This window comes from Setaria viridis, chromosome 2 (genome assembly GCF_005286985.2).
Source record: "Setaria viridis chromosome 2, Setaria_viridis_v4.0, whole genome shotgun sequence".
Taxonomy (NCBI): domain Eukaryota; kingdom Viridiplantae; phylum Streptophyta; class Magnoliopsida; order Poales; family Poaceae; genus Setaria; species Setaria viridis.
The window spans coordinates 40619685-40634564 of NC_048264.2; the positions used below are offsets into that span (position 1 = coordinate 40619685).

Below are 14880 nucleotides of genomic sequence, written 5' to 3' on the forward strand. Positions count from 1 at the left end.
TGAAGAAAATAACCATCGCCAGCATGAGAGTCAGCCGCAAGCTACAAAAATTGAAACGTCAGGCACCGAAACATTACAAAACGTCCATGCTTTTTCAGTGAAGCACAATGCAGATATCAAAACCCTCATGCTTTTATTAATCAGCTTCACTGCTATGTCCACGAGCACATATACTTCTACAAAGCCTTTCTAGGCAAAAGGTTCAGTAGGGGATACATTCTGTTACCTCCGCCTGCACAACGAACAAGATATGACCTCTATAACCCCACTATGAACCCGCCCTATCCTTATTGTTTTCTAGTATTTTTCATGTCCATTCTGGTGTATTTTTGTACGGTTTGTCAGTGTCGCTAACTACAAAACATTGGGTAAGTGGCAGCTGTACTTCAACTTGGGATGCGACCGGAGCGCCTGCTGCAGAGCGGTGTCCACCGTCACGCCCTCGCGGAACAACTTGTCGTACAACAAGCACATAAACTGAGCCAGGTACTCCTCATCATCCATGTCATGGTTGCCACTCTTCTCGGCGTCGCTGTCCTCCCAGTCGCTTATAGGGCTGACAGGTTCAGGCTCTGACTCATCGGCTTCCTCATCCCCGATGACAAACTTCCCGTTCTCCAGGCTTCCATTTACATCCATCCCGTAGTAGGCTATTGTCTGGGAATCTGGAGGCTCGATGGATGAAGAGATGACTGCTTTGGCGCCAGAGTCCATGAATGCCTTGACCAGGCCATGTGTAAGGCCATACTTACCACTGCATACAATGATCCTCTCCCTCCATGCTCCAACCTGGGACATCATATATGTCATGAATTCAGATGCCCTAAAATTCTGATATGCATTGAAAGAAGCGAATAAAAAGATAGTGTAATTTGCAAGTCAAAATCATCTTCATAGCTACTCGTAGGCTGACTTGGCCTAGCAAACAGGTTCTATTAGCCTTGTATGACATCAAAATAAAGGAGCTAGATTGCAGGTATTTGGGTACAAGGTGGTAGCAGGGTCTGATTGAGGAGCAGTGCAAAGTGCACAAAGGCTAGTTTCACAGCCAGCAACTTCATGGAAGACATAGTTAGAGAGTTGGAAGATGACTTTGGAAAATAATTCGAATTCAATTTAGATATTGTTTCTTCCATGGCCGAATTTTAGCTAACCAAACCATTGTGGTGCCATTGGCATGTTTTCTACTAAAATCCCATTCACAGTTCACGTACAACTCAATTTTGTTGCCATACTTAGCAACTTCCACAGTTGCCATGTGATCTGAGGAATCAATTGTGGCACTGAACATAATATCAAGAACAGCCCATAGGGAGTGCAAGCTACACATATTGACTTACCATCCATCGAACATCTTCAGGTGCCATGTGAACAGCAGGCACTGTCCTCCTAAACATATATGCACCAATTTCTTGGTTATCTTCCATTACCTGCGGCAAAGGATAACTTAGCATACATACGTAGTAATGACTTAATTGGAAACAAAGAGCCAGAAAAGGCAATTCCTACTTGTGTTTGACGACCTATATAGCGGTGGTGTATCCCACCAATTTCAAAAGATGGCCATTCAGCAACCAACTCAGACAAACATGAAATCTTGGACAAGGAATATGCGCCTTTTCTATTACGGCCACGCAACAAGTTTGACAAGCTAGTTTTGACAGACTGCAGAAACCTGTCTGCAAGTTCTCCAGGTTCAGCAACCACAAATACATCATTCTGCCAACTGCAACAGTAGTTTTGTGTCACACACTCATAACTATAAACCTGAAAGAAAATAAAATATGCTGAAGCATGTGAAAGATACCTCAATACTGAACCAGTTGAATCATTTTGAAGAGCCAGGTGTATCACACCAACTTGAGGCATATTCTGCAATTTATCATACAGTGATCGAACATGTGCAGATGGCTGCCTTGACTTCAATGGTGATGTTGGCGGTGAGGACTTTGAAGTTGGGTGCCCATCCAAGCTAAGTGGAGGAACTAGGTCGATTCGACCGATCCGTTGAGTGCCCTCAGGACTATATAGGAGTGGACTAGATGGGAAACTTCCAGTAAATAGGGGAGAAGTTATTGGAGTAGGAAGTGCAGTAGCTGGCTTCCCAAACCCAGAAGCACTATTCATAAGAGCTAACCTAATACCATTATGGGAGCAGAAAGATTCAAGGGAACGTGCATGATTTATTTTCTTCCCAAAATCAGGACTAAATGAAGCCTCTACAAGCAAAACCACACGCCTCCATCCTAAGGTAGGATTACTTTCACTGAAACCTATTAAGAGAGGATAAAAAAATTAACCAAATAACCCAAATGCTTAAAAAACGCTGAAATATGGTGAAGGCAAACCTTGATTTAATGACGTCAGTCTTGAAAATGACAGGGATTTGTAAATATCAGATGACTTTTCTTCCTCTGGGTATCTTGGGACCAGAAGCTCACAAAGATTCTTGAAAGCCAGAAAATTCTTCTGAATGTACTCCTCAGTTGCAGCTTCCAGCTTAAGCCAGATAGCAGGATCAGTCTCATCTAACTCCATACCACACCGTTCATCAACTGCCGAAATAACAAGCTCACTGATTTGAATATGCAGGCTTATTAGGTTCAAACATATCAAAAGTAGTGCATCACAAATGATGGTTATGTTGGGCTCCCATCACGTTAATGGCTTCCCTTTTCTTGAGAAAATGTTAAGGGTTTCCTCAAGTTGAATTACCTGGATTAAAGCGGAAATATTGCATTTCAGGAAGCATTGGTATCAGCGTATCCAAAGTCTCTTCAACTCTCTCCACTGAGCATGCACTTTCTATTAACACTTGCCCTGTGTCCAAGTAGCGCCATCCACCTCTCCGACTCTAGATGCATACGAGGAATAAACATATATAAGAGAAAGTTGGGCCAAAGATGTATATCTCATATCAAAGTTCTCTGGGAGTGTAAAGGTAATTTAGTGTACAAGTTAGCATTTAAATCTACAAGAAAATCAGTACTCATCTTTGTTCATTTCAGTCTCTTAGTAATAGACTTATGCCTGTTTACTACAAGATAGAGGGCAATATATGCTACTAAAATATTCCCCTGAGTTACACTGGTTAGACCATTGAAGTCTGGGGGTCAATGAAACCCCCATCAACAGTCCGCATTCAAAGGCTGGTACAACCTCCTTAAGGGCAAAATCAGGGGAACGTCTCTCCCCCTGGTCAAGTCTTTTAAATACTCCCTCAAAATACAAGTTGTTTTAGGATTTTTGCTGGTAAAAACCTGTTTAACTTTGACCATTCATATATAAAGAATTCTGTAGATTGACTATGTAATGTAGATGTTGCTGATGCAACATGGAAAGTACTTCCACCTTCTATTGAAACAATTTCTGAAATATTCAGATTGTTTGACTACCTATAGCTGATTACTAAATAATCTCAACGACAAAACAAGAACCATCGCATTACCTTAGTTGGAACTGAGCCGCATCCTATCGAGACTAGACAATCTATTCGTGTGTCTGGCCACAAAAGTTGTGCTTCTCTTATGGCAAAGATTGTGGGATTATTGGCCACAATAGCTCCATCTTGCCAACGATTTGCATCTGAAGAAAGATGATAAGAAAAGAATAAGAAAGAATGATGAGGAACATGCCATACCAAGGCCTTCAAGAAATAGAGGCATGGTCTCTATAACGCAAAATAGAAGCCATAGTTGAGTCTACAATATTTACCAACAGCGAAATCATCCAGATAATATGGAGCTGCAGAAGATGCTCTTATCGCTTCCCACACACGATGCTTGCAGCTCCCCATGAAGGCACCGCGTTTAATACCAACTGGTGCACCAGAAACAGCTGTACCAATCGCGCCAATTGATGGACTTTCTGCCATTCCTGGTGATACCTCCAGAGTGCCAGGAGGATACTGTAACAGGTTATTGGGTTAATATATGGATATATAGTCCAATTCTCAACAGTCAGAACGGGAAAAGAGAATGAAACAACTGTGAAGCTATGTCCTTCGAGACAACATTGTGATGAACAATGCAATATAAAAGGTGCATTTTAGCTGTACTTCTATGAGGATTAAGTTGGTCCCATCGTACAGCTTGAGAAACTAATTTAGAACTGAAAAGAGAAAAACCATTCAGGCAGGATCAAGAGGCAAACCTGATAGTTACGGAATATATATGGTTGGGCAGGCATGACACTGACTAAAGTGGATACAGCAAAAACCTTCGGAATGCCTTTAACAGCAGATTCAATTAAAAGGTCACCATCTTCATCGGCACACATTTCCTTTAGTAACCTCTCAAATTGATCTGCACTGTGCTGCAATTAATCCCTCAGTCACTCCAGCATGCATAACATGAAACAGCACAAACAATATCAAATTTATCACTTCATTAGTACCTTGGACCCATGTACAACTACTCTAAAACTTTGTGATGAACTTTTGAAAAGTTGATCAATCTTCTCCTTCCAAGTAGCAGCTTCATCCTTTGGAATAGGTTCAGCAAACACAAGTTTTCCTAGGAAAATCAACAGTTCAGTTGATAATAAAACACATTGGCATTGGAAAGGAAACTTCAAGAGGCAAAAGAGATGCACCAAGTTTTGTGTATATTTCTTCACACTGATCCAAGGTCATCTGCTTGATTCCAAGAGCCATTGCAAGCATCCCACCAGTGGATGTACCACATATGAGGTCAAACATTTCATGTATGCGTTTCCCAGTTCCTTGCTCTATCTGTTTAAGCATTTGAACAGTTGCAAGGCCCTTCATGCCGCCACCATCCATTGACAGAATGCGCAGACCCTTCTTCGCAACTGGCCTTCCTCTTATTGCTCGACGCAAGTTCTCATTCTCCCCTAAATGGTTTGAAAAGATTCATAAACACATCAAGACATGTTCACAATGAATGATAGCAAGGACCAAGAATAATTATACCTAAGATTGCCAAAGCACGTGCAGCTGCCTTGCCGACACGACGCTCTTGTGAAAGAGTTAAGCGGATTAAAAGGTCACGCAAGCTTTCAGAATGCATGAGGGTGCGACGAGTCTCCAAGCAGAAAGCCAAATTGCCAACTGCAAATAGAGATAGACGTTGCACCTAACAAAAGGAAGCAAATAATGATGAGCTGGTGGTTATCCAACATTATATAACCAGAGTCTAAATCCAGTTCATCTTGCCTCGGAGTTCTTATGTGCACAAAGTGCTTTCAATGACTTCAGCACATCTCTCGTCAACATCTTTTGAGCAACGTGATCGGAAACAAAAGTTAAGGTGACTACTACTTGCAATACTGATACTAACTCTTCTTCATCAGATGATTTTAATACAGCTTCAATAGGCTTCATAATGTCACACTTAATCAGCTGCATTGCTGATGTAATATCAGATGCCAGTGATGAAATAGCAAGGCATGCTTGCTCAACCTGCAAAGGTAATTGAAAATTAAAAAGAATTAGGAAAATTAGCTTGAAACATGAATCCCTACAGAGAGGTAGGTGGGGTATGTAGTGTGTACCACATGACGATTATCACTGCTTATCATGCTTATAAGCTGCCTGACAGCATTCTCTTCTTTGCTAATAGCAACATGGTTGCTGCGATCTTCCATTATTTTGGCCAAAGCAGAAGCTAGCAAAGGATGGTGACAAGAAGAGAAACGGAAAACAAGAGAGAAAAAGGCGCTAAGTTTGTGCCTGGTTGCAATGAAGTAGGAACTGTTCTCAGTCTGAAAATAAAATACAAATGCTCTTATCAGAAAAGTTGGTAGTTATGGGATGACCTAACAAAGAGAACGCCAGAAAGCCAGGATTAGTTTATATACCTCTATTTGCACAGTGACAGATTTAAGACTCTCCACTGCTTCAATTCTAATATTTGCAAGTGTGAGGTGCCTGAGATTATGCAGTGGCAAGATTTCTGGAAGAAACTCTAGAGGATTTCCAAACAAGAGCAAAATTCGGAGCTTGGGCATTGACCTGTGGGAAACAGAGAATGAATCATGAGGAAATGGCACCAATTAGAAGCAACACTATGACAAAGAACTCCGCAAATAAGCATTAATAACCTGAAATCCAACAATGGCCGGACAAGCTTGTTATGTTCTAATGATAATTCCTCCAGCATAACACATTGTCGCAGTTCTACTGCTTGTATGAGAAACAAAAAAGAAATTAGTTTGTTGCAAGGGCAGTTGATTAGGTACAATCTTGAGCAATTGAATATGCAGAAGTTAGAACAAGCTATAAAGAACCATCTTTAGAGATATATAGATTTAATTGGATGTGCACACTAACCAGGGACAGAAACTAGCATGTTGTTGTTAACTGACATCACTTTCATATTCTTCAACGCACCAACTTCAGGGGGCAAAACTGACAACTTATTGTTGTCAAGATATAGCTTCTCGAGAAGTGGAAGGCGGGTTAACTCAACTGGAAGAACCTGCCAATTTTTTTTGTAGCATTTCATAGTTAGCCTGAGTAATATCTAGACATCCATCGCGCTAATTTTCATATCCATATAGATAGGTGAAGATGCAAAAGGAAACTTGGGGGTTTATTCAACACACACAATGTATTATGTATGTTCACAAAGCAGAAACAGCAATAATATGCAACATTCTAATATCCTCTTCTGCTTCTCATTTACCTGAAAACATGTTGTCAGCCTCTTGAAACAAATGGCATCCAGTTTAGCACCCAGTTTAGGGATCGGTTTGGTCGTTCCTTTGTTTTTTTTTCGTGGAGCACATAATCTGAGGTTTGAGTCAGGGCTGTTACTTTCTTTTTCTCTTTTTGGTTTTGTAACTTGTTTGTCTTCTTCTTTAATGAAATGACACGCATTTCTTCTGTGCCTTTGGGAAAGAAAAAAGAAAGAAAATGAAAGAAACAAATAACACCCAACTCTCAGTGGGCACAAACGCTGAAACTCATTTGAGAGGTTTAACTGACAACCTAACCCCAGTTTAGCAAATTTGATGTATCAATAAACTGATACGCGCTATCTGTTTCCTTTCCTTTTAGGAATCACCCTGAATGTGCCTTTATGCCATCCAACAAAAAATACATCAAATGGTAAGCTTATGGCAGATTATATTAGGGCCATTTGCAATTCTGCACCAACTCTAACTGCACGTTTGCCCTCCACAGTTTTTAAGTTTCACCAGCATACTCCACCGGAGTGGAAAAAGATGTACACCCCGGGCAAACTCCTAAATGTTAGGATTTAACAATATAAGAATAGTAGTGATGAAACTCACAACTATAGTTACTAACGAATCCCATATGATAAGCTGCTGTGGTGATCAGATATTTGAACTAAAGTGAAAAGGTGATCAGGTTGACATACTTAGTAGTTAGTTTAAAATTTTCCATAGTTAATCATGTATAAGCATACTCAAACATGATTTAAATCACCCAACAGAATCCTAAGTACAACATTGAGGCAGCAAATCACAAAAAAAAATCCAAGTCCTAACTCCTAAGAATGTCACATTGCAATTATAGTTTTGTTTGGTGAATACTTAGATAATACATATTTCCGTAAATTAATCAGGGAATGTTTAGCAAACCGATATAGGAAGCAACCAAACAAACTCCAACAGATCTCACATGATTGCATACAACTACATGGCTATAAATCAGCCAGGGGCAACCGTATCAACCACAGGTTGACAAGAGCAAAACATAAGGACAATCAGAATGGTTGGATTTGGTGGCAAAAGTTAACAGCCACAGTGGTCTTTGGTAAACAAGCAACATCATCGAAGTTGCACAACCCATGGTTAGAACTGATCATCATAATATCCAAAACTATGAATGCAGGACAGCCAACACAGCGCATAAGTGCCATTTGCATAAATCTGATCAAAATCTCTACACAAACACATAAAACACCACAATGCCACATCCGAGAGATCGCTGAGAGCATACAGGACTAGTTGAATTCTCCACCAATCAAGCGTGCATGGAAATGACGACTACTAGGAAGTGGTTTCGTTTCGCGGGGATCAGAAGCTAGGGAGTGGACAACGAACTCACCGACAACCCGCAGTTGCAGAGGCTGAGCACGGCGACGGGGCGCCAGTGATCCGCGAGCACGGGCACGCCCGCAGCGGCGGTAGGCCCGTCCACGGCCGGCGCGGGCGCGAGGTTGGATCTGATGAGCCGCGCGAGCACGCCCCCGCCGTCTCCGCTCCCCAGCGCGGACCCGGGGGCGCGCGAGACGCGCACCGACCGCAGCGCCTCCCGCCTCCGGACCACCCGCATCTCGATCCGCACCCCTTCCTCCCCGCCGTCCATCGGGGTCAGGTCGACGGAGACGGCGTCGTGGGGCGGGGGCAGCGCGACCATGAGCTGGGACTGGAGCCGCAGCGCGACCTGGTCCTCGTCGTCCCCCGCCGACCAGTCGAGGTCGATGCGGAAGCCGAGGTCCCCGTTGCGGGTGGCGGCGGTGGGCGAGGAGGAGCATGTCGGGGTCGACGACGCCGAGGAGGAGGGGGAGGAGGACGCCGGAGGTGGCGGGGACGGGGGCTGGCGCTCTTCGGTGTCGGCGTAGTCGCCGTAGTCGAGGGTGAGGTGGAAGATCTCGGAGCTGCGCTTCCAGCCCAGGCCCCACGACATGGCGGCCGCGGCCTCCGCATCAAATGGCGGGGGCCAGGGCTACGTGTCGGAGGCCGGAGGCGCGGCCGGCGACGACGACGAGACGTCGAGAGGAAGGCGGAGGGAGGGAGGGAACGGAGGGGAAGAGGGGAGGCGTTTGCGCTTGCGCTTGCGCTTGCAGAACGCAGCTTGTGTTCGGTTTGTTTGGTCTGGTCTCTCTCTGGAAATTTTTGGGTTTATTTTGGTTTTTTCGTCGCGGGGTTTTGCGAGCTTCCAAGGTCCAAGGTCTACGACGTACAGCCCGGGCCACCGGGCAGCGTCTCCTGCACGAAATTTTGTGACGGTTTCGTTAGGACGGGTTCCACTAGTCAAGCGCTCGAGTTTCTAGAAGAGTCTCTCGTGCACGGCGGGATGGCGCGAGAGGCCGTTCATGTGGTCGGTGCGACGGCAATTTATTTAAGCAACACGACAATGTGTGGGGTAAAGTGTTGTAGCCCTTCGAATATATTCTGAATTTGCATTAGATTTCCAGGTCTTTGTGTAATTTGAATGTGTATTTCACTTTTAAAGAGAACGTTAAGTTGTCTTCTTCGACATCATTTTTGTATGACATTGTGCATATTTTTTCAATAAAATCTTAATTGTTAAACCAGCTATGTCAAACTCCATAGTATCCAATCATATATGCTAAAATCTTTCTATCCATCAATGCATGCATCCTCCATACCTCTCTATCATGTTCATCACATCATTTGACATGATTTCAACCAAAACATGCAGCCAACATACACCTTATGTCACTATCTTAGACTAATAAGATTTTAGGCAAGGGTAAAAAGAGAAGGAAATTTTTAGATACATTTCCTCTAAGATATCAATTTCAACAGAACATTTCTCCCAGAATCTACAGTGGTTGATCAAATCATGGGGCAATCATAATTTTATAATAATAGTCTACAATTTTACATGTAAAACTATGATTGCAAACATTTTTATAATTGCCACATTTATGACTTGGATACTATTATGTTATATTAAATTAATATAGTATGATCGTATTCCAACCATAAAAAACACTAATGAGTTTTTTCACATGATGGAATCCGTTTCTTAATGGAATCTTTATATCTATGTTACTAGTATTTTAGTGAGTTGGATCGAGGTTGTCTATCATGTTGACGATTGTCCTTTCATTAGGATTTATCTCAAACACATTTTTAGTGTTTGCTAAAATAATCATATCATGGCTACTTGTACAACAACATCAACTAACTATGCAAAGCTACCAATTTAGTTTTCCATCAGCCAATTTCATACTTTATAAGTTTACCATCAGCCAATTTACATATTTTAATTTCACACTTCTCAAGTTGGGATTTAATTGTGTGTTCTTTTTAAGGCAATGATATATGAGTACTTGAAATAATATATTCGTAAAAATTAAGTTCTATGGAGCACATAAAAATAATTTACTTTTTATTAGCAAGAAAAGGAAAAAGAAAAAATGATTTTATGGCGCGTGCTCCGTTGTGTTGTTCCCCTCTCGCCAATCTCCACCCGCCGTCCACCAGGCACCGCCGCTGCCACCGCCGAAGCACGGCTGCTCCCAAACCAGGTGTGACCAGTGCATCTCGCTTCCTTCCCCCGTGGGCGTCCTCGTCGTCCCCAACCCCCAGACTGCCGTGGAGTGAGATCCATCCGGGCTTGGGTTGATTTCTTCATTTGCCGGTGAGGAAGCCCGAAGCCCTAGGTTGCTTGAACAACCCGCGTGATCTTTTCTGTCCCTGTGTGCCTTCGAATCTATCTTCCTTTACTGTGATGGAACCTCGATCCGTTGCGTTTTTTTTTTCCACACAAACCCCGCTCCTCATATTAACCATGTATCAGCTTCCTGCTATGATGATTGATTTTGCTTTTGTTCGTAGATTGTAAAGATCATGGTATGCGGATCTAAACGGGCAAAGCTCACTGCCGTGAATTTTATTAGTTACCACGAAAAAGAAGTCCTAGGATTTAGGACTTAAGGGCGTAGATGGGTAGGCATACTCAATTATTCCTTGCTTCGTTGTTGCTATTGATGATATAATGGAGAAAAATATAAATTTGTTGCAAGAGTACAACTGTATGACAACCCATTTCAGATCATAGTTTTCCTTTGGAAGCTGTATGTGTATCTGAGTTATGGACAGGGTCTAGGCTTGAGTAAAAAGACAGTAAAGTGATTAGGAATTCAAGATGTTAGGTAGTATAATGCTCAGATTTATGTACCCGGTGCCATAACCCATCAGCAGTTCCCACACCCTTGTAGCTCAACATCCCTTTCAGTACATGCTGCGAATACTGAAACGGCTAAGATGCTCAAAAAAAAAATACTGAAATGGCTAAGATGTTATATTGGTTTACCAACCAAACATTGCAATGAGATGGATTTGTGTGCCACAACATAATTTATATCTGTGTCCTGCGAATACTGCATTGGCTTACATTCGGGATTAGCTAGGAATTTGCTAAACTGCATCACTTGTTGTATGTTGTAAAACAATGAAGTTCAGTTGTGTCAATTTGATTCTGAGATTCTCCAATTGACACGCTCTTTCTGAGTTGAACTTCGCAGCATATTTCTAGTTAGGTTGTTTAGCCTGTGATTCTCTATTGAGGCTAATGTATGACTATTGTCTGTTTTGTGCAGGAATGGAGAAGTATTACAGTAAAACTAAATTTGCACCCTTCAGAGATGCTCCATTTGCGCTGCGCGGTAAGGACCTGCAGTCCTGCACACTGATTTGTTATCTTTCCGCACTTTTTTTAGATACCAGTCAATTACACTACAATCCACAGTATATGAGATAGCAGGGGCACATGGGCATCACTCCAATTACATTTTTGCCATTGTATGATGTGTTAATATGGGGCTCTAAATGCCATTAGTGTCAGTGTGCAACAAGGAGTGACCATATATATGTTCAGTCCATGATACCCCAACCAAAGGCCAACAATGGCCTTGTACCTCTTTTCTTTGCACCATTGTATTTGGTCGATAGATAGAAGCTTTTCTTCTTCTGTTGGGATCTGGGGACAAGAATTTTTATGTATTCTCATGGATCTGACCATTGTCAACTGTATCTCTTATTTTATTAGATATGGCTGCACAATCTGATACACTTAATGTCCCTTATTTATGTGCATATCCGAAAGTACAGTGTGCAAAATTACACGTGCTTCGGTGAAATGTATTCAGATGCCCCCTGAATTCCTTTTGTTCTGCTCTGTGCAAGTTTACAGCTCATACCAGTATGACACACAACTGAACATTCTGTGACTGTTGTCCTCATCTTTTCAGGTGCTCTTGGCAGCTCAAACACAAACCTTGAGCAAACTAGGGGCTACACATCTTCTCCTCTAGGAGCTCTGCGACCAAAGGTGCCTCCATCCGGAAGACGCCCCCTGCACACTAGTGGTCCCCTGTCGGCTCCTGTTGCAAACCGCCCATTGTCGCCCCACCTTCCTCTGAAGAAGCCACAGCTGAGCGCTACATTCTCGATCTCCCACCGTATATTCGGTGTCGCACTGGGTGTTGCCATCATATCCGTTCCTCTTGCGACCAAGTTTAGCATCATGTTTGGAGTTTGAGAGCAATGGTAGCCTGCCTTGATGAGATTTAGGTTTTCTGCTTTTGTGAATGTTTTGTCATTTGTGTTTTCTTGTTATGCTACTGGTGGCATAGTTGGAAACGGAACTTTGCCATGTTTGCAGGATGTTGTATTCCCTGGTTTCTGTGAATGTTTCATCATCTTGAGTTTTTCTTGCTATGGTACTAGATTACTAGTGGCGCACAAAGTTGCAATAGCAGCTTCATCGTGCCGGCATCGGCAAACATTATGTAATAAGGAAAACTATGCAATTTATTGTGTGAAAAGGATCTCATTGACTCATTCTGAGCGCACTTGGTTAATTAGAACCTGATCTAATTGGCTTCATTGATTATATTACTGGTGATATGAAAATTAGTTTCGTCTGCTGAAATGGGGTATACGTCAAGCCAGTCTCTTTATTCATGCCATTCGCCCATGCCGCACTTCTATTGACAAAGGAGGCACGTATGATATTCAATTAAGATTGTTTATCTGCCCTGCGGCTTCCTTCCCTAGTTTTTGCTCAGAATTTCAGCATCCAGCTTCTCCTGATGAGAACGTCATGTGTGCATTTTATTTTTACTTTATTTGTTTACTCACTGCCACACACCAATTATCATTTCGATGCTTCAATCCCGTTGTTGCAAGCACACGAGCTTATCTGGCCTTGGCACAAATGAATAATCAAATAAGAGAATAAACAGAAGTAGGTTAATTAAATAATTAGCCTTTTTTTTTAAGGATTTTTGTGATCTTGCCCCTACTTTGAAGTGCAATTGTGTTTTTACCCTCATTTTTCGAACTTTGTGATTTTTTCCTGAACTATTCACAAGTCATTGCAATTTTGCCCTTAGTCTTTGCGTATTTGCCCCTATTTTGACCGTTGACCAGTGGCAAAATCACATTGACTTGTGAATAGTCGAGAGCAAAATCACAAAGTTGAAAAAATAAGAGTAAAATCACAATTACACTTCAAAACAGGGGCAAGATTACAAATACCTCTTTTTTAAAAAAAAAGAAGGATCATTGATAAAAAAATGAAAAGAAAAGGTATCCAAGAACCTGTTATGCCGGCAGGAATTGAAGCCTGGCATGGGAAACCATGTGAGGCGAATCGTGTCAGGTATTCTGAGTGAAAGCTGAAGAAGGTGATATTGAACAATTTATATGCATGCAGCAAACATATGTATATACAATAGCAAACATAAACGGGATTATATTGTCGAAGCATAATCAACAAACTATACTGTAAGAGCAAGCATAAGATGAAGGTTCACTAAACCCCTCTGCTCTGGGACATCGTTGATGGCGAGCTTTTCCGTCGATTAGTAGTACCGAGCTCGTAACAATCGGCCTATGCGTAGCCTCCCCACCCTATACTTGGGCGAGGCATCGCCGGCGCCGGCGCCGCCACGCCCTACGCTCTCAGGAGGAACGGCGCGCCGCGTCGTCGTCGAGCACGTGCTTACCGTGGTAGCAGACGCTCGAGAGGTTCCCGACGAGGAGCGCGAGCCACAGCGCGACGGCGTCCTGGGCGTCGACGGCGCAGCCGCCTCGGCCGCGGCCTTCATGTCCTCCACCAGCTCCGACAGCCGCTCCATGGCCCAGACGAGCTCGAGCATCACCTCGGACGCCGGGAGCGAGATGATCTCGTCCCCGCGCACGAGCATCCCGTCCCCGTCCAGGTCCAGCGCGCGGAGGTGGTGCTCCACCGAGAACAGCATCACGTGCGTGCCCGCGTACCTGCCGGAGGTGTAGTTCTCGCCGCCAAGGTAGTAGCGCAGCTCCGCCACCAGCTCGAGGACGCTCTCCGCCACGATCACGGCTGCTGGCCAGGGCTTCTTCGGCGGCCGCGCCATTGGGTGGTGGTGTGCTTTGCTTGCTGCGGAGTTGGATCTGTCGCGTGCGGGCGGCTTGTGCCGGAGGTTGGTTGGGAGATCGAAGCAAAATCGATCGGTACGTGCGGCCTTGCCAACGGGAAAAAAATTGGGCAGGGACCGTCCGCATGCTAGATCCGGGGCGGCCCGTTCCCGATGCCCGACGCGTCGCCACCATGAAAAAAATCAACGATCCGCAAACTCAGCTCAGACTCTCGTTGACGATCCGCAAACTCAGCTCAGACTCGCAGCTCGGCAGGTGCACAGGGTTCCTCGACCGAGAGGACGGTGCCATGGGGCCTGAAGAGCTGGAGCAGGTCCTCGACGTCACAGCGGCGCAGAAGGTTGCACACGAAGAGCTCCCGCGGGTGCGGCCTGGCGGACACTGCCGCGTCCAGCCGCTCAGGTCCTCACCGGCGTCCGCGCCCAGGTCCTCCCTGCGCGCCGCGCTGTTGCCGCCCCCCACTCCTGCTCATCCTCCTCCACCCCGTCACTGAACTCCACCTCCGCGTGCGCTCCTCCTCCTCCTCCACTGTCTCGAAAACCGGTGGCGGTGGTGGTCCTGAGCTCGCTCTCGCCCTGGAGCCGAAACGGGCGGTCCCGGACTCGACAGCCGCGGCTCGGCAGGTGGCGAAGCACGCGGTGAGGGAGAGCGAGAGCTCGAGCTCCAGGCGGTGGGTTGGATGGAGCCGTGCCCGAGCTGCGAGCCTGAGCTGAGTTTGCGGATCGTCAAACGAGAACCTGAGCTGAGTTTGCGGATCGTTGATTTTTT

The 14880-nt window shown here is 44.3% G+C and overlaps 2 protein-coding genes across 3 annotated transcripts; one reads left to right on the forward strand and one right to left on the reverse strand.

Moving 5' to 3' along the window:
* Window positions 1–114: 114 nt before the first annotated feature.
* Window positions 115–8818, reverse strand: LOC117843471 (phospholipase A I). Of its 2 annotated transcripts, none has more exons than XM_034724060.2 (18): window positions 8039–8818; window positions 6293–6440; window positions 6064–6142; window positions 5821–5974; window positions 5515–5724; window positions 5177–5422; window positions 4934–5096; window positions 4594–4854; window positions 4396–4514; window positions 4153–4314; window positions 3715–3907; window positions 3449–3585; window positions 2716–2854; window positions 2349–2555; window positions 1808–2273; window positions 1510–1726; window positions 1341–1430; window positions 115–789 (listed from the first exon to the last, which is right to left on the reverse strand). In XM_034724060.2, exons 1-18 carry the CDS (start codon window positions 8618–8620, stop codon window positions 355–357), a joined length of 4008 nt encoding a protein of 1335 aa, XP_034579951.1. In that variant the 5' UTR covers window positions 8621–8818; the 3' UTR covers window positions 115–354. The 2 variants fall into 2 exon arrangements, with proteins under 2 accessions (XP_034579951.1, XP_034579952.1); XM_034724061.2 differs by lacking the exon at window positions 8039–8818 and adding an exon at window positions 6648–6665.
* A 1294-nt stretch (window positions 8819–10112) lies between these two features.
* Window positions 10113–12531, forward strand: LOC117844405 (succinate dehydrogenase subunit 3-1, mitochondrial). The gene is made up of 3 exons (XM_072291562.1): window positions 10113–10327; window positions 11289–11354; window positions 11940–12531. Exons 2-3 carry the CDS (start codon window positions 11291–11293, stop codon window positions 12227–12229), a joined length of 354 nt encoding a protein of 117 aa, XP_072147663.1. The 5' UTR covers window positions 10113–10327; window positions 11289–11290; the 3' UTR covers window positions 12230–12531.
* The last annotated feature ends 2349 nt before the right edge of the window (window positions 12532–14880 follow it).